Genomic DNA, 19973 nt, shown 5'->3' with positions numbered 1-19973 from the left:
ATCCAGGGGTGAATACTAACAGTTTTCCAGATCTCATTGATTCCTTCTGGTGAATTCAAATATATTTCAATCACCTGTTGTTTTATTAAGTAGAAAATTCATCAACCGCCACCCCACCCCGACCGCCCAATCTACCAGCCATTGTCTTCCCAGACCTAACTCAACAAGAAAAAAACATCCAGGCAAAGGATGCTGTGAATACAAAGCAAGTTCATAGAATGTACCCAGCACAGAAGAACAGAAATACAGCCTTACTGAGTTAGATGATCTTCATCATATTTTCCATATAAGCAGAACTTTGTTTAGAATTATTTTATTGTTTTGGATGACTGTTGTCTCAACTATAAATTGGCGCTTGCCAAGAGCATTTGCCAGGACCTCCCTGGTGTCTCAGATGGTAAAGAATCCACCTGCAATGCAGGAGACCCGGGTTTGATCCCTGGGTCGGGAGGATCCCCTGGAGGAGGAAACGGCAAACCACTCCAGTATTCTTGCCTGGAGAATCCCACGGACAGAGGAGCCTGGTTGGGCTACAGTCCAAGGGGCTGCAAAGAGTCAGACATGACTGAGCGACTTCACTTTCCTTCACTTTTTCTGTGGAGACTGAACCCTGTGCTTTGCAGCTGTTGAGCTTAAATGCCCCGAGGGGCGGAGTGAGGCACTCTGTGCTCCAGGGAATCTGGTGGGACAGGGCTCTAGATAGTTAGATATGTTCAGGAGGTGATTTCAGGATCTTTTCACATCTAGAGCAGCACTAAACCCCTTCCTGCTGACATCAGCTCCTCTGACTGGCAGGAAACCTCTTATAAAATGAGTGCTTCCTTGCATAAACTCCCCCCTTCACCAAACTCTTATATATGCACCTCCCCTCACTGCCTCTCAGGAGCAGGCTCTCAGAACTATTGAGGTGCTTTCTCCCAGGCTGCAGTCTTCATATTGTCCCAAATAAAACTTAACTCACAACTATTACATTGGGCATCTGTTTTTAGTTAGCCGTTGGTACTCTTGCCTGGAAAATCCCATGGACGGAAGAGCCTGGTGGGCTGCAGTCCATGGGGTCACTGAGGGTCGGACACAACTGAGCCACTTCACTTTCACTTTTCACTTTCATGCATTGGAGAAGGAGGTGGTAACCCACGCCAGTGTTCTTGCCTGAAGAATCCCAGGGACGGGGGAGCCTGGTGGGCTGCCGTCTCTCGGGTCGCACAGAATCGGACACGACTGAAGCGACTTAGCAGCAGCAGCAGCGGCGGCAGAGGGATACTGGCAGAAAATATTTGGTTAGAAAACTCACATGATAAAATTCTACATTAAAATGATCTCCTATTTCCTGCAACAGCACTGAAGTGGCTGGTCCTTTTCCTTTCCTGTGTTCCTGGAATGCACATTTTGGGCGTTTGTGAAACTTTTACCAGACCCACTCCGACAATTCACATTTTAGGATAACAGGACTAGACTTATCAATAGAAAGATCCTGCCAGACCTTCTCCCATAAGATACATTTTGAGATATCAGGATTAGTCAGAAGGTTTTCAGGAAGGAGAAACTGTCCTCAAGCAGGATACACTGTTGTTCCATAATCCTTAGTACAGAGTTTAAACTGAGCGGTTTGTTGTGTAGTCATCAGTTCTGGCTTAAAGAGAAAAAAAAAAGAAACCCTTTATATGACTAACACTAAGGAATGCAGAGGAAAAAAAAAAAAAAGATGTTTGTCCTTTCCTCCTCCTTGAGAATCCCAGACCCCTATCTCCTCCTCTGGGATCCTGGACTTCTTTTATCAATCTGCCTAGGAATTGACTCTCTCACAGCTACACATATACATTCAGTTCACTTCAGGTCAGTCGCTCAGTCATGTCCCACTCTTTGCAATCCATTGAATCCCAGCACGCCACGCCTCCCTGTCCATCAACATCTCCCGGAGTTCACTCAGACTCACGTCCATTGAGTCAGTGATGCCATCCAGCCATCTCATCCTGTGTCGTCCCCTTCTCCTCCTGCCCCCAATCCCTCCCAGCATCAGAGTCTTTTCCAAGGCGTCAACTCTTCACATGAGGTGGCCAAAGTACTGGAGTTTCAGCTTCAGCATCAGTTCTTCCAATGAACCCCCAGGACTGATCTCCTTTAGAATGGACTGGTTGGATCTCCTTGCAGTCCAAGGGACTCTCAAGAGTCTTCTCCAACACCACAGTTCAAAAGCATCAATTCTTTAGCACTCAGCCTTCTTCACAGTCCAACTCTCACATCAATACATGACCACTAGAAAAACCATAGCCTTGAGTAGACAGACCTTTGTTGGCAAACTAATGTCTCTGCTTTTTAAAATGCTATCTAGCTTGGTCATAACTTTCCTTCCAAGGAGTAAGCGTCTTTTAATTTCATGGCTGCAATCACCATCTGCAGTGATTTTGGAGCCCCCCAAAATAAAGTCTGACATTGTTTCCACTGTTTCCCCATCTATTTCCCATGACGTGATGGGACCAGATGCCATGATCTTCGTTTTCTGAATGTTGAGCTTTAAGCCAACTGTTTCACTCTCCTCTTTCACTTTCATCAAGAGGCTTTTGAGTTCCTCTTCACTTTCTGCCATAAGGGTGGTGTCATCTGCATATCTGAGGTTATTGATATTTCTCCTGGCAGTCTTGATTCCAGCTTGTGATTCTTCCAGCCCAATATTTCTCATGATGTATTCTGCACATAAGTTAAATAAGCAGGGTGACAATATACAGCCTTGACGTACTCCTTTTCCTATCTGGAACCAGTCTGTTGTTCCATGTCCAGTTCTAACTGTTGCTTCCTGACCTGCATACAGGTTTCTCAAGAGGCAGGTCAGGTGGTCTGATATTCCCATCTCTTTCAGAATTTTCCACAGTTTATTGTGATCCACACAGTCAAAGGCTTTGGCATAGTTAATGAAGCAGAAAGAGATGTTTTTCTGGAACTCTCTTGCTTTTTCCATGATCCAGCAGATGTTGGCAATTTGATCTCTGGTTCCTCTGCCTTTTCTAAAACCAGCTTGAACATCTGGAAGTTTCACTGTTCACGTACTGCTGAAGCCTGGCCTGGAGAATTTTGAGCATTACTTTACTAGCGTGTGAGATGAGTGCAATTGTGCGGTAGTTTGAGCATTCTTTGGCATTGCCTTTCTTTGGGATTGGAATGAAAACTGACCTTTTCCAGTCCTGTGGCCACTGCTGAGTTTTCCAAATTTGCTGGCATATTGAGTGCAGCACTTTTACAGCATCATCTTTCAGGATTTGAAACAGCTCAACTGGAATTCCATGACCTCCACTAGCTTTGTTCGTAGTGATGCTTTCTAAGGCTCACTTGACTTCATATTCCAGGATGTCTGGCTCTAGGTGAGTGATCACACCATCATGATTATCTTGGTTGTGAAGCTCTTTTTTGTACACAAAACAGGCTCCACGGCTCACATGTGCACTCCAAATTCACACGCTCACCTCACTCGTAACAGAGGAGTCCCACGTGCTGGAGAAGAGCAGATGAAATGCTTACTGAAGAGATGACGTGAGTCTAGGCTTGGCTTCGAGACCATCCAAACTGGAGGGGAGGGTATAGTGAAACGAGAGGGGGCTGGGAGCACGTGTGTTGTAGCTGAGGGATGGGAAGTTTATTATACTCTTTGATTTAAACAAATATTTATTTATCTGGCCGAGTCTGGTCTTAGTGGCGTTGTGGGAGCTTTTGTTGCAGTGCACCAACTCTACTGTGTGTGGGCTTAGCAGCTGTGGCACATGGGCTTAGCTGCTCCCTGGCACGTGCCATCTCAGTTCCCCTGCCAGGAATCGAGCCCACAGCCCCTGCACTGGGTGGCGGATTATGAACCACTGGACTACCGGGGGTGTCCCCACAAATGGCTATTTCTGTGTGTGTGTAGCTTGAAGCTGTGTGCTGGCCTGGATGTGTAAGGGCGGCTGGACAACAACGTTATGATACTATTTTCTTAACTTTTGTATTTATCTAAAATGTTTCATGATAAAATTAAAAAAAAAAAAGGTAAATATGCTTCACACTATGCCTTTATTGCTCTTATACCCAAATTCAATCACATCTTCCTGACTTGAGTCAGCCTTGTATGTGTTATTTACACAGTCGTGTCCGACTCCTCGTGACCCTATGGACTGTACTCCAGCAGGCTCCTCTGTCCATGGGCTGCCCCAGGCGAGAATACCGGAGTGGGTTGCCGTTCCCTTCTCCAGGGGATCTTCCTGACCCAGGGATGGAACCTGGGTCACCTGCATTGCAGATAGATGCTTCCTGGTCTGAGCCACCAGGGAAGCCCTTTACAGCTCTTATACCTAAACTCAATCATGTGTTCCTGTCTTGAGTCAGCTGACTTGAGCTTGGCGTATTGGTGATTTCCGTTTCTGCTTTCTGGCTCTTTCTAAAACACTAAAGTGTTGTTGAATCGTTTCACATTTGCACAATGATTACCTGTCATGGGTTAGTTACTGTCGTAAAAACTGTGTCTAGAATAACCGATAGGACACAACTTGAGCCCACAAACAGCTCACAGCTGTGCAGGTTCTCACAGGTAGGCAGGTGTGCACACAAGTGGGCAGGTGTGAGCGGGTGTCAAGTGTGCTTGGCTTGCAGTCCATGACAGGGTCATGGTGCTTTGTAACTAGGGGTGGAGTGGGGTGTGAGAACTCAGTAGAGGGGACGTGACATCTGAGTAAGTAGGTATCTAGTGACATCATTCTAGCTGGATGGAGATTCTAGACCAAGGGTCGAGAGATGTCACCTACGTCTGTAAGCAGATGTCGACTATAAGTCTATGAAAGTGAAAAGCGAAAGTGAAGTCGCTCAGTCGTGTCCGACTCTTTGCAACCCCACAGACTGGAGCCTACCAGGCTCTTCCGTCCATGGGATTTTCCAGGCAAGAATACTGGAGTGGGTTGCCATTTCCTTCTCCAGGGGATCTTCCCGACTCAGGGATAGAACCTGGGTCTCCTGCACTGCAGACGGACGCTTTCCCATCTGAACCACCAGGGAAGCCTATAAGTCTACAGGAAACAACTATAAGTGACCTAGGAAATGTTGTCTATTTTGGATGCTATGAACTGGCATTCATCATTCTACCTATTAAAAAAAAAGGATCAAGAAAACTGAAGAATTATCGTAGGCACAAGGCCATCATCACATTAATAATCTGCAGTATCTCAAAACAGAGTTAATTAGAAACATTTCTTCTTCTCCTTAAATTCTTCACTTTCTTGATTTTGTTAAAAGTCCTGCCCTTCCTTTCTTGATAGTCAACGCTTACTGCTCTGAATAACTTGGAACTTTTGATACAAGATTTTTTTTAATTGTTTATTTTAATTGGAGGCTAATTAGTTTGCAATGCTGTAGTGGTTTTTGCCATACTTGACAGGAATCCACGGGTGTGCATGTGTCCCCCATCCTGAACCCCCCTCCCACCTCCCTCCCCATCCCATCCCTCTGGGTCGTCCCAGTGCACCAGCCCCAAGCACCCTGTCTCATGCATCGAACCTGCACTGGCGATCTGTTTCACATAAGGTAATATACATGTTTCAAGGTTATTCTCTCAAATCATCCCACCCTCGCCTTCTCCAAGAGAGTCCAAAAGTCTATTCTGTACATCTGTGTCTCTTTTGCTATCTTGCACACAGGGTCATCATTACCATCTTTCTAAATTCCATATATATGTGTTAGTATACTGTATTGGTGTTTTTCTTTCTGACTTACTTCACTCTGTATAGTAGGTTCCAGTTTCATCCACCTCATTAGAACTAATTCAACTGTATTCTTTTTAATGGCTGAGAAATATTCCATTGTGTATAGGTACCACTGCTTTCTCATCCATTCGTCTGCTGATGGACATTGCTTCCATGTCCTGGCTATTGTAAGCAGTGTTGCAGTGAACACTGGGGTACCCGTGTCTCTTTCAATTCTGGCTTCTCGCCAGATATTTTGTATCAAAAGGACACTGCAGACTTCTCCTTGAAAGTCCCAAGTAGAGGTTAATTATGAACAGTGATGGCAAGTTGTATTCCCAGATGCTCCATTATTTTCTGACCACACGTGAACTGTGGTGCATCGCAGGGCATAAAGTACAGTAAACAGACAAGGACGCCCTGCTGCACCGTCTGGTATCGGCATTCTGTCCTCCTCACGGGCAGTTGCCACGACGTCTGATAATAACATAAGAATTTTGCACTTCCCTGGCGGCTCAGCGGTAAAGAATCCACCGGCTGATGCAGGAGGCGCGGGTTCCACCCTGATCCAGGAGGACCCCACAGGCCGCCCAGCAGCTCAGCCCGTTGCCCCCACTACTGGAGCCAGCACACCCTAGAGCTTGTGCTCTGCCACAAGAGAAGCCCCCGCAACGAGGAGCCTGGAGCACAGCAACTACAGAGCAGCCTCCCACTCCCTGCGACTAGACACGAGCCCACGCAGCAAGGAAGACGAAGCAGAGCCAAAAACAAACAAGCACAGTTATTACCAAAAAATCGCCACTCCTCACAACAGCACTAGCAGACAGCCTCGTTTCTTGAACACTGAACCCTCTGAAAGCAATTTATGTAAACTTTAGGACTTTAGGATCCACCCCTTATGATCAGAGGAATTATTTTGCCTATTTCACGGTAAAGGAAAATGAGACTCCCAGAGTTTATACAGGTTGCCCCAAGGTACCCGTCCAGACGGTGTATTAAAAAGGAGAGACATCTCTTTGCCAACCAAGGTCTGTATAGTTACAGCTATGGTTTTTCAAGCAGTCATGTACGGACGTGACAGTTGGACCATAAAGAGGCCTGAGCACCAGAGAACTGAGGTTTTCAGATTGCGGTGCTGGAGAAGACTCTGGAGAGCCCCTTGAACAGCAAGGAGATAAGCAGTCAATCCGAAAGGAAATCAACCCTGAACATTCATTGGAAGGACTGATGGTGAAGCTGAAGCTCCAATACCTCTGGTCACCTGATGCAAAGAGCCAACTCACTGGAAAAGACCCTGATGCTGGGAGAGGTTGAGAGCAGGAGGAGAAGGCAGCAACAGAGGATGAGATGGTTGGATGGCATCAGCGACTTGACAGACGTGAGCTTGAGCAAGCTCCTCGAGATAGTGGAGGAGAGAGGAGCCTGGTGTGCCGCAGTCCATGGGGTTACAGAGAGTCAAACATGACTTTTAGGGACTGAACAACTACCAACAACCCATCCAGCAGGGGCCACGGGTGACGAGAAGCTGATGAACCTGCAGCTCGAGAGCTGGGCTATCATAACCTTCCCATCGTGTGCCCACTATGTCTATGTCAGGAACACAACAGGTACACAACCATCTTTAAGCCAGCAGGTGACATGCACACGAAGATAATAACGTTTCATGATAACGAAATTCTAATTGGTAAGGTGCTTTCCTGCTCCCATAGGCCTCAGAGCTTAAGAACAGGGATTGAGGTCTTCGCTGGTGGCCCAGTGCTTAAGACTCTACCTTGCAGGGCAACCGGACACTTATACGTGGTGCTCTCTACCTGGTCCAGGAAGATCCTACGTGCCGTGGAACAGGTGAGCCCACATGCCAGAAGTACTGAGCCCAGAGGCTGCGAGTGCTGAAGTGTGTGCACCCGAGGGCCTGTGCTCCCCAACAAGAGAGAGGCCCCCACAATGAGAAGCCTGCACAAGGTAAGCAGAGAATAGGCCCTTTGTGGCAACTAGAGAAAGCCCACACACAGCAGTGAAGACCCACCACAAGCCAAAACAATAAAAAAGAGTGACTGAGAATCAGCGGAAGACAAAAGGTTCGACATGATATGCACAAATGAGGGTATTGATGAATTCATAGTCTATGAGAATTTTGCAAATTTCTGGCGCTGAAATGTATTCATCTGACAGTCAATTCCTAGGCAGGTTGATAAGAAGTGCGGGGGTCCCCGAGGAGAGAGGGATCTGGGGGTCTCGAGGAGGGGATAGTAAAGTAAAGTAGTCACTCAGGCATGCCTGACTCTTTGCAACCCCATGGACTGTAGCCTACCAGGCTCCTCTTTCCATGGCATTTCCCAGGCAAGAGTACTGGAGTGGATTGCCATTTCCTTCTCCAGGGGCTCTTCCTGACCCAGAGATCGAACCTGGGTCTCCAGCATTGCAAGCAGACGCTTTGCCATCTGAATCACCAGGGAAGCCCAGAGGAGCTAGGGGTCTGGAATTCTCAAAGAGAAGGAAAGAAGAAACTTTTTTTTCCCCCCTCTACATTCCTTAGTCTTAATCACATAAAACCGCTGGTTTCTTTTTTTTCCTTTAAGCCGGGAACTGATGGTTACCCAACAAACAACTCAGTTTAAACTCTGTACTAGGGATTATATGGAGAAGGAAATGGCAACCCACTCCAGTGTTCTTGCCTGGAGAATCCCAGGGATGGCGGAGCCTTGTAGGCTGCCGTCTATGGGGTTGCACACAGTCAGACACGACTGACGCGACTCAGCAGCAGTAGCAGGGATTATATAACAACAATATATCCTGCTAGAGGACAGTTTCTCCTTCCTGAGAACCTTCTGCCTAATCCTGATATCTTAGAATGTGTATTATGGGAGTGGGTCTGGTAAAATTTTTACAACCTTGAGACATTCTTTTGACTTATAATAGCTAATTAAAAAGTATATAATTCCCTTGCCAAAGACTAGGAAGTGGGGCACTTCCCACCTCCTTCTTATGTCTATGTCAGAAGCTTTCTCTGACCCTTTTCACTGTAGTAAAAACGTCTGCCACACAAGAGCCCCGAGTGGTCAAGCCTGGTCTCTGGTCCCAAAGCTAAATCTTCTTCAGAGATCAAGAATCCGACACCGTTCATCCTAAGCTATCATATCTTGTATCTTGATGTTGGTGCTTAATAGGAAAAAAAAAAATCATTTCACAAGCATTTGGGTCATTTTGTAAATTGAGTGTGTGGTTAATGGAGAGTGAATTCCCTGAATTAGTGCTTCCCTGACTTGTCTGATGATAAGAAGCACTCTGGGGCACTTGTAAAAAGTACTGATCCTTGGAATATCAAGCCTGGGAACAGCAAAGGCAAGAATCACTTTCCCGCTTTGCTTAGTCTATCAGTTGACTAATCCCTGTTGATTCAGGACAAGCAGAGAAAGGCACACACAAAAACAAAGACAAAAATAACAACAACAACAAAACACTGTCTCTGGTCCCTCAGTTGCTTTCACCAAAAACATTAAAAAACAGAGAGAGAGAGAAACAGACATCTGTCCATCGATATATTGCATCTGCAATTTAGCAAATTTCCAAAGACCAAATATATTAATTTGTCAACTTGACTGCTTCATAGGAGGGGAAAAAATCCCCCAGGCATATAGATGGTTTTGTAAAAATTTCCATCCAGATCTTGATATCAACTATGTAAGTGAAAAGATTACTCTGTGAAACCTTCCTAAGTTTGAAGATGATAAGAAGTTTCCATTGGAGGGAGGGGATATAGTTATACTTATGGCTGATTCACCTTGCTGTACAGCAGAAACCAACACAACATTGTCAAGCAATTATCCTTCAATTAAAAATTTAAAAAAAATTTTTTTTCCACTGCCCAAGAATTACCTTTAAGAAAATTTGCTTTTGTCAGAAAAGCAAAATCACCTTCTTTATTCTATGAAGACAATGCCATTCAATTAGAGAAAAACTGTCAGGGTACAAGATGCTGAATGTGTTTCAGACTAACATTATCAACATTTAAACTATTCTGGATACTAGGCTACGCTCAAAAGCTCAAGAGCACAAGCTTTTCTTGTAGCCTCCACCTCTGACTCCTTGCACCAACCATGTATATAGTTTATAGATTCCACGGTTTGAAGGTTCAGAGACACCTTCATAAAGTGTCTCTACCTCATAGAGATAGATCCAAAATATTACAATGAAAAAAGCACAAAATATATGATGTCCCCCCCTACCAAGAGTGATAGTCATTAGCATAAAACAGTAGGCTATCACCTCCAAAGACATCAGGCATTACAACTGTCAATGCAGGATGTAAAATAAATATGCATTAAATATCTAAAAAAAAAAAAAAAGAATTAACAACATAAGAAACAAAATATCATAAAAATAGCCAGGAAGATTTTTGAGAGATTAGCAAGCAAAATTTTTAAGGGAAAAAAAGAGATAGTTCAAAGTTAAAAAAAAAAAAAACTAAACTAAAACTAAATGGAAGAATTAGAGACTAAGATAGCTGAAGAGAATGCTAATAGATTATAATATGCTGCTGCTAAGTCGCTTCAGTCGTGTCCGACTCTGTGCGTGCCTATAGACGGCAGCGCACCAGGCTTCCCCGTCCCTGGGATTCTCCAGGGAAGAACACGGGAGTGGGTTAGATTATAATATAGATGTATACAAACAATGCAGAGTGAACTACAGAAAAATGAAGTCGAAAAATTAAGTGAAAGTTTTAGATTCCACTAACTAAATATATAAAAAGATCCAAAATATATTTAAACGGATTTTTTTAAATGCAAAAGAGGCAACATTGAAAGAAAATAGTGGAGAACTCCGCAGCTTTGGTGAAAGACAAAGATATTTAGAATCAAAGACCAATCAGTTTCAAGCTGCAAGATTAAAAAGAAAGTCGAATCATGTTCTAGCCAAATTGGTAATATCAAACACAAGGAGACAGAAATTTTGACGGTAAAATGCAGGTAATAGAAAAATATATATGTAGTTCATGATTCCTGTGCTATGAACTCAAAGCAGTTGAAGACATAAAATCAACTCAAGAAAACTATTCAAAGAAAGTGAAAAGATGGTGATAATAAAGATAGCACCAACTGACGGAGAAAAAGACATGAAACAGAGCTAGAACAGAGCTGAGTGTTCAGTTTTTTAACAGAAGGGTAAAATTAAGAATCATCTGGAAAACTGTCCCAGGAAAAAAAAAATGAAGCACACATAACCGATGATGGAAATGAACTGGGAAGATGACTACGTTATAGTCAATATTTCAAAATCTCAATCGTACACATTCCCTTAAAAGCATTCAGTTCAGTTCAGTCGCTCAGGCGTGTCCGACTCTTTGCAACCCCATGAATCGCAGCACGCCAGGCCTCCCTGTCCATCACCAACTCCCGGAGTTCACTCAGACTCACGTCCATCGAGTCCATGATGCCATCCAGCCATCTCATCCTCGGTCGCCCCCTTCTCCTCCTGCCCCCAGTCCCTCCCAGCATCAGAGTCTTTTCCAATGAGTCAACTCTTCGCATGAGGTGGCCAAAGTACTGGAGCTTCAGCATCATTCCTTCCAAAGAAATCCCAGGACTGACCTCCTTCAGAATGGACTGGTTGGGTCTCCTTGCAGTCCAAGGGACTCTCAAGAGTCTTCTCCAACACCACAGTTCAAAAGCATCAATTCTTTGGCGCTCAGCCTTCTTCACAGCCCAACTCTCATCCATACATGACCACAGGAAAAACCATAGCCTTGACTACACAGACCTTAGTCAGCAAAGTAATGTCTCTGCCTTTGAATATGCTATCTAGGTTGGTCATAACTTTCCTTCCAAGGAGTAAGCGTCTTTTAATTTCATGACTGCAATCACCATCTGCAGTGATTTTGGAGCCCCCGAAAAATAAAGTCTGACACTGTTTCCACTGTTTCCCCATCTATTTCCCATGAAGTGATGGGACCAGATGCCATGATCTTCGTTTTCTGAATGTTGAGCTTTATGCCAACTTTTTCACTCTCCACTTTCACTTTCATCAAGAGCACTAAGAAAAACTAAAAAAAAAAACTAAAATCCTACATTATCAGATACACATTAAATAAAAATGGTATCACTACGTTTCTGTATAAAGTGTGCATGTGTTATATTTCACAAGGAAAAAAAAACCAGAAAATAAATATTACAGCAAGGTAGAAGGATACAAGATTAACATACAGAAATCAACTAATTTCTTTAATAATGAAACGTAAGAAAGGGAATGCAGAAAAAAATGATGCATTTTAGAATTGCACCAACAAATAAAATACGCAGAAAAGAAATGTCACAATGTGACCAGAGCTTGCTAGGTTCCTTCTTTCCTTGGTTTGTGATGCAATCAAAAAACTCTTCCATGCAGCCAAGAGAGGAGCCAATAGCCATATATAGGCCCTTGCTGTTCAGCTGCTCAGTCGTGTCTGACTCTTTGTGATGCCGTGGACTGCAGCACCCCAGGCTTCCCTGTCCTTTACCATCCCCTGGAGCTTGCTCAAACTCATGCCCACCCAGTGGGTGATGCCATCCAACCATCTCATTCTCTGCCATCCCCTTCAATTCCTCTTGCCTTCAATCTTTCTCAGTCATGTCCAACTCTTTGTGACCCCATGGACTGTAGCCCACCAGGGCTCCTCTGTCCCTGTGATTCTCTAGGCAAGAATACTGCTGCGGGTTAACCAATTCCTTCTCCAGGGAATCTTCTTGACCCAGGACTCAAACCTGGGTCTCCAGTATTGCAGGCAGATTGTTTACCAGAATCTGAGTGAGCCACAGGAAGTCCCATAGAGGCACTTATATTCATTAAAACTGGGCTTCCCTGGTGGGCCAGTGGTTAAGAATTCACCTTCCAATGCAGGGGACATGGGTTCCATCCCTGGTCCGGGAAGATCCCACGTGCCTGGGGGCAACAAAGCCAGTGCTTGGCAATGACTGAAGCCAGTGAGTCACAGCAAGAGAAGCCCGTGAGTCACAAGAGAAGCCACCGTAACGAGCAGCCCACACACAACAACTGGAGACCAGCCCCTCCCTCACAGCAAAACTAGAGAAAGACCCAGCATGCAGCAATGAAGACCCAGCGCGGCGAAAACCGAAACAATTAAGAAAAAAGATTCTTAATTCATTACTTACAATTCAATAAAACTTAAAGCTCACTTCTTGAGTCACGGCAGGCACAGTTCAAATACTCTCCTTTCCACACGCAGCTGGTAAAAGGTATTTTGGGAAACAGATGCTGGACTAGAATCCATCACGGAGAAATTCACAGGTGAGACAGTCAAACGGAGTCCCTGAGTAGCATAAGGGTCTTTCAGGAGGTCAGCAAACTTTTCTGGAAAGAGTTAGAGAGTCAGTATTGTAGGCTCTGTAGGCCAAAGAATCTTTTTTTCACAGCTCAACACTGCTGTCTAAGAAACGTCTTTTTTTAGGTCTTTTGTCTTACAAAAGTCGCCACAGACTGCTCACCCAGGAGTGTCCATGACTGTCTTCCAATAAAACTTTATTGACAGTACAGGCAAGGGGCCAGACTCATCCCAGAGGCTGTAGTGTGCCAACGCCCACAATAGCGGGATGGCCATTCAATGAGCAGAGTGCTTTCTCATTTCCTCAGACTGCTCTTCTGCTAACAGGAGAAAATGACTGCATGACAGTATATTAATATTTTATTCTCCACCCCCCATAGTACTTCCCTGGTGGCTCAGATGGTAAAGCATCTACCTATAATACAGGAGACTCGGGTTCAATCCCTGGGTCAGGAAGATCCCCTGGAGAAGGAAATGGCAACCCACTCCAGTACTCTTGCCTAGAAAACTCCCACAGACAGAGGAGCCTGGTAGGCTACAGTCCATGGGGTCACAGAGTCAGACACGACTGAGCTACTTCACTTTCACTTTCCCCATAGTACTTGCCAAAACACAACATATTCAACAAAAAAGAAAAAAAAAATCAGACCAGGACCTTTTTTTTCTCTCTGTCTCTCCCACAAAAGCTGTCCTGTCCTCTAAATGTGAGTAAAGCCAGCTCTGATGTTTATCATCTCTTTCCCCGGTACCACAGTTCACAGACTCCACTAAAGAATGCACCGGGCTGGCTTGAAATCGAAGCTACCTGGGGAAGGTCACATCCCTTAAACACACAAATGTTTTTCAGTCGGAACGGGGCTCCCGAGGCGAGCAGCGGTGATGGGAGGCTGCCACTGGGGAGCCCTGCTGGAAACGCGTCAGCAGCTTGTTAGGCAAAAACCCTTGACGTCTGCCTCCCCCGTCTTGACGTCTGCCTTCCGCGCCTCGTCACGAGCCTCCTGCGGTCGCTGGTCCTGTGTTCTCCACGTGTGCCTCACTCCAGCGAGAAATAAAAGCTCTCTTCCCTCTAGACTGGCACAAAGACACTGTCTGGAAAGGCTTTAACTCAGAGCTCAGGGCGTACAGATTTCACAAGCCTCCCCCGATCTCCCCAGGCCAGCCTCGAAGAGATTAATTTAGCAGAACCCTTGGGGCCGCCCCCCCACCTAGAGATAGAAACACTTGAGGCTCTGGACCCTCTACCAACAGCAGGGCTTGCAGGTACATGAATGGAAAACTACTCAGCAAACGTGAACACAACAAAACGACACAGACAAAGCTCACGTTTACTGAGAAAAAAATTCTGAACCACGGGGATTTCATTTACGTGTAGGGCCAGGTGTCAGGCATGGGTTTCCCTATAAAACCAGCATGAAACTGGTTTTTTTTTTAAATTTTATTTATTTTTGGCTGCCCTGTGTCTGTCGCTGCACGCAGACATTTCTCGAGTTGCCGAGGGCCAGTGCTATTCTTCGTTGTGGTGTCTGGGCTTCTCCTTGAGGGGCTTCCCTTACTGTGGGTAAGGGTTCACAAGCTTCAGTATTTGCAGCTCTGAGGCTCAGTAATTTGGCTCCCAGGCTCTAGACCACAGGCTTAGTTTCTCCGCAGAGTGTGGGATCTCCCCAAATCAGGATCCAACCAGCGTCTCCTGCATTGGCAGGTGGGTTTTTTTCTTTTTTAATCACTGAGCCAACAGGAAAGCCTGTGACACCATCTTCACCATACCTGCTACACCCACCGCCACGTACATCAGTTTTCCCAACTGCTCGTTAATGAAGAAAAAAATCTATGTGTGCAGAGAAAAGCCAAGGGCAACAATGACAACATCTGGGCTGCACATTTAGGAAATGTGCATTAAAACTGGTCAAAAATTGGGGGCAGTATTTAGTAACCTCTGCTATGAGCTTTGTGCAAAGTTATAGCTGCTGAAGACATAAATAACCTTCCCGCTGACACTGCCATCTGACTGCGCCTCTGTTACCGGGTGTCTCTTAACCACATACTGAATCCTCAGAAATGCCTTAAATACAAACATATATACATTATACATATCTATGAGAAAGCCGCTCAGTTGTATCCAACTCTTTGCGACCCCATGGACTATACAGTCCCTGGAATTCTCCAGGCCAGAATCCTGGAGTGGGTAGCCTTTCCCTTCTCCAGGGGATCTTCGCAACCCAGGGATTGAACCCAGGTCTCCTGCATTGCAGGTGGATTCTTTACCCACCTGCAATTTTCGGAAAGCCCAAAAATACTCTCTCTATATATATATATGTGTATATATATATATATACACACACAGATAGATGATAAATACACATGTAAATACTATAGACATGATTGAGACACACATGTACATACATGATAGATAGGAATAGAATAAATTAGCATTTATTGAACATGGTTGTTGTTGTTTAGTCGCTCAGTCATGTCTGACTCTCTGTGACCCCATGGACTGTAGCCCACCAGGCTACTCTATCCATGGGATTCTCCAGGCAAGGATACTGGAGTGGGTTGCCATTTCCTCCTGCAAGGGATATTCCTAATCCAGGGGTCAAACCCATGTCTCCTCCATTGGCAGGCAGATTCTTTACAGCCACCACGGAAGCCCCTATTGAACGCTGCAAAGCCTCAAAGTCTCTGTATATAATCTATTTTTCAATTGTCCAGATAAAGAAATTGAAGCTCACAGAAGTTAAAATAGAATCAGATCACGCAGCTAGGAAGTAAATGGCTTGTATATCTAACCCTTGACTTGCTTGGAACTTATGTACAATTATCAATTCTTATAGGATATATTATATTTAGATGAGATAGCTTAGGGCTATGAATTGCTTCTGCATAAAAACTGCTACCTTGATGAGACTTCCCTGCTGGTCCAGTAGCTAAGACTCCAAGTTCCCAATGCAGAGGGCCTGGGTTTCATCCTCAGTCAGGCAGCTAGATTCCCACATGCTGCAACTAAGACAAATTTTTTTTTTTAAGCTGCCGCCATAATACATGGGACTTCACAGGCAGCTCAGCGGTAAAGAATCTGCCTGCAACGCCCGAGATGCACAAGACGCTGGTTTGATCCCTGTGTTGGGAAAATCCTCTGGAGGACGGCATGATAACCTACTCCAGTATTCTTGCCTGGAGAATCCCACGGACAGAGGAGCCTTGTGGGCTACAGTCAGTGGAATCGGAGAGTCAGACACAACGGAAGTGACTGAGTATGCCTGCACACACCATAATACATATATGTGTGTGTGTGTATATATATATATATATATACACATTTATGTGTGTGCATAAGTATGTGTGAATACATACACACACATACTCATTTTCTGTCAAAGACCTCCTTCATTTCACATAAAGTCGAAGTCAGATGCTTTTACAATTCAAGATGAATCAGGAATGGGAAAGATCTTTACCAGATCCAGCATGGAAAGAGCTGTCTTTCAAAAGTTTCATTGATTGATTTAGAGTAGGTATAGGTCGATCTTGTCTTTACATCTTCAGGAGAGGCTCAGGAGAAGTCTTACGTGCAAACGTGTTGGAGAAAAGGAATAGAAATGCAGGTGGTTGGGAATCCTGGGTCAGCCGGGACTCACCCCTCGCTACGCCTGATGAGTTTATTTTATATTGATTCCGTTTTGGCCGTGCTGGGTCTTCACTGCTGCGGCAGAGAGCCGGGGGGTGGGGTGGGGGGGGGGCTACTCTTTGCTGCAATGCTTGGTCTTCTCATTGCTGTGGCCTATCTTGTTTCATAGCACAGGCTCCAGGGTGCAAGGGCTTCCATAGTGGAAGGTCCCAGGCTCCAGAGCACACGCTGAGCAGTTGTGGCTGAGCTGCCTTGAGGCAAGTGGGGATCTTTCCAGTCCAGGGACGGAGCCCGTGTCTCCTGCCCTGGCAGGGGGATTCTTTACTGCCACCAAGGACACCCTCCTGATGAATTTAAATGAGGTGGTTCTCGGGAGGAGCCCTAAGGTACTGCCCACACCCCCATCCTCGCCTGCCTCTGTTGCTTCAACGTGCCTCTGCGCCTCTAGGCCTGGCCCCTACCCACATTCAGCGCAGATGACTTTTTCTCCTCTTTCCTCTCTCAATCCATCACCTTTTTAAATGTCAAGATAAGAATGTTCCTGGCCACTTTCCCAGTCTTTTCAGTGAGTCAGCAGTGCATCTGTATCTGCAGAGGGCGGACAAGCACAGTCAGATGGATACGGGACACTCTCTTCTGAATTTGTCTACATGTATCACTCTGATCTGCTAGCTTTAGCTGCTACATTAGAAGCTGACCTAATTAGTCCTTTCAATCAGCCTTGCAGTTGGGGAGATGTGTGTGTGTTGCAAGCATTTATAATCAGCTCTAATGTCAGTTCCGAATGTAACAGAAGCCACTGGTTGGCCAACGAGCAACTCTGCTAAGACTTTCTAAGCTTTATCTTGCTGTTGTTCAGTTGCTAAGTCGTGTCCAACTCGTCAACCCCAAGGGCTGCACCACACCAGGCTCTCTTGTCCTTCACTATTCCTGGAGTTTGCTCAAATCCATGTCCATCAAGCCGGTGATGCCATCCAACCATCCTATCCTCTGTCGTCCCCTTCTCCTCCTGCCCTCAATCTTTCCCAGCATCAGGATGTTTTCAAATGAGTCAGCTCTTCGCATCAAGTGTCCAAAGTATTGGAGCTTCAGCTTCAGCATCCAATGAATATTCAAGGTTGATCTCACTTAGAACTGACTGGTTTGATCTCCTTGCGGTCCAAGGGACTCTCAGGAGTCTTTTCCAGCACCACAATTTAAAAGCATCAATCAATCAATTAAAACTTCTATTATTGTCATTATTTTTCTCCAGGTCCCACAGAAACATACATTCTTCGTCAAGGTGCAGAGGTCAACTTTCAGAGTCAAATGTCCGGGTCACATTAAACTAGAATTTCCAGTAAGCAAACTGTCCAGCATTACTGAGGACCTGAGAAGCTGAGAGAGAAACGAACCACATGGCACTTGCGTTGTTTACGAAATGAATCTATTTTCCCTCTCCGTGGTAACCAACTATGTTCAAAAAGCACGTGTATTTTGTGACAAGATCTTTCCCTTTGTTCTTTAGCATGTTTTCGTATTAAAAGCCCAAATATCCCTCAGGGATGCAAAACAGGGGCTTCCCTGGTGGTCCAGTGGTTAAGAATCCGCCTTCCAGTGCAGGAGACGCGGGTTCGATCCCCGCTCAGGGAAGATTTCACATGCCGTGGAGCAACTAAGCCTGCGCCCCACGACTTTTAAAGCTTACGTGCCTCAGAACCTCTGCTCTGCACCAGGAGAAGCCCCCCCAGTGAGAAGCCCCCGCACCTCAACTAGACATCAGTCACCACTCGCCACAACCAAAGAAAGTCACCGTGTAGCAACGAAGATCCCCACAGCCCAATAAAATATATATATATAAATTTGAAAAAAATAAACAAACAGCGACTCAAGTTTGGTCTTGCTGCTGCTGCTGCTAAATCTCATCTGATCGTCCCGGACCCCAGCTCTCACCTCTGCTCTTACAGTCTTGGTGTCTGCTTGAGTATTTATCAGCTTGAGCATGTTGGTCATCTGTGTCCAATCAGTCATGATCAGCTGGCCCCAAACGTGTTTCCCTGTTCCTCCTCCACTCTGTGTTTCTTCTTCCCAACTTTCTTGCTGGTCACACCACAGCTCTGCCGGTTACTAGGACACTTAGAACGTAGGGTTATCTTCGATGGTTCTATTCCCTTTTATTTCTGTTGGCACCAGTTTGCTGCATACCTATTAACATAAAGTGCCGAGCAAGATTTTTTGTGGAATATTCTCTTTTTTTAAAATTTATTTATTTTTCTCTTGATTTATTCCATCCTCTCTTTATCTCAACAGCCAATTCTTTTCTCCTTAGTCAACATGAAAGACTCCTCATTTCAGAGCAGGAAATTTCCCAGAGTCTAAATTCCCAAGTCATTCGTCTGCAAAGCATTCCTGGGCTACCTATGTTCTTTTTCTTAGGGGGGGAAATTAATATTTTTATTCAAATATTATTAAAAATTAAATAATATTTAATATTTCCTACTTCGTGATATCTCTTTGACCTCATTTGCTGTTACAGCTGGCACATTCTGGCACCGCAGCACAATCGTGCATATCACTGTCAACATCATATATTTTATATACTGCATTCCCAACTACGTTATAACAAGTGAAGTGAAGTGAAAGTCGCTCAGTGTCTGACTCTTTGCAACCCCATGGACTATAGGAATTCTCTGGGCCAGAATACTGGAGTGGGTAGCCTTTCCCTTCTCCATGGGACCTTCCCAACCCAGAGACTGAACGCAGGTCTCCAGAATTGAAGGCAGATTCTTTACCACCTGAGCCATAAGGGAAGCCCAATGTTATAAGAACTTTGCAAGTAAAAAGAAGCGAAAAATGTATACTCTTCCTAAACCCAAATGGCTAGCTAGTTCCTTCTAGCCCAGTTTCACCCATGAGCTGTCGAGCTTGCTTTTCCAATTAGATCCCCAACATCTCGGAGTTCAGAGGCCATGAATGACTTCTACAAACCGCAGGAGCCATTACATTAAGCATCTCCCACTGCCCGACTTTAGAAACCACAAACTTTTGCCGGGTTATGTGGGGAAATGCCCGAGTTAACCTCACGGGCCATTACTGGACAGTGAGGAATGCAATAGCCATTACCGGACAGTGAGGAATGCAATACTTTGGGCCATCGAGTGCAGCTTCTCCGGTTCAGCCCATTTTGCTAAAAGCACGTGGCTCCACGTGGTTCCTCTCTGACTCGGGCTTTGGACAAGAAACCGTGCCGACCAGCTATCAAGTCAGAGCAGGTGTCTGAGCAGCTAGGTGTTTGTAGGTGCCTCTGCTGTTCTGTGGCCTTCCCAGGTGGCACAGTCATAAAGAATCCACCTGCCAA

At 45.2% G+C, this 19973-nt stretch overlaps 1 protein-coding gene across 38 annotated transcripts in view; it reads right to left on the bottom strand.

The window, feature by feature from the left end:
- The window catches only part of LOC138431407 (uncharacterized), a 332640-nt gene that overhangs the window by 226309 nt on the left and 86358 nt on the right, over positions 1 to 19973 (bottom strand). For 14 of the 38 annotated variants that reach the window (XR_011446038.1, XR_011446041.1, XR_011446037.1 and 11 more), the window contains 2 exons: positions 18569 to 18820; positions 12842 to 13040 (listed from right to left, as the gene is read on the bottom strand). The exons of 7 other annotated variants lie outside the window; for them this stretch is intronic. Coding sequence is in view for 3 of the 31 variants with exons in the window: in XM_070289543.1 (XP_070145644.1) it covers positions 19739 to 19770 (32 nt within the window). In the remaining 28 variants the exon portion in view is untranslated. Of the gene's footprint in view, positions 1 to 12841; positions 13041 to 18568; positions 18821 to 19738; positions 19967 to 19973 lie in introns of all 38 variants that reach the window. 17 more of the 38 variants (XR_011446046.1, XR_011446039.1, XR_011446040.1 and 14 more) reach the window with 2 other exon arrangements.

This window comes from Ovis canadensis, chromosome Y (genome assembly GCF_042477335.2).
Source record: "Ovis canadensis isolate MfBH-ARS-UI-01 breed Bighorn chromosome Y, ARS-UI_OviCan_v2, whole genome shotgun sequence".
Classification (NCBI taxonomy): Eukaryota; Metazoa; Chordata; class Mammalia; order Artiodactyla; family Bovidae; genus Ovis; species Ovis canadensis.
The sequence above is the reverse complement of the archived record's forward strand: the minus strand, read 5'-3'. Positions and strand labels throughout refer to the sequence as shown.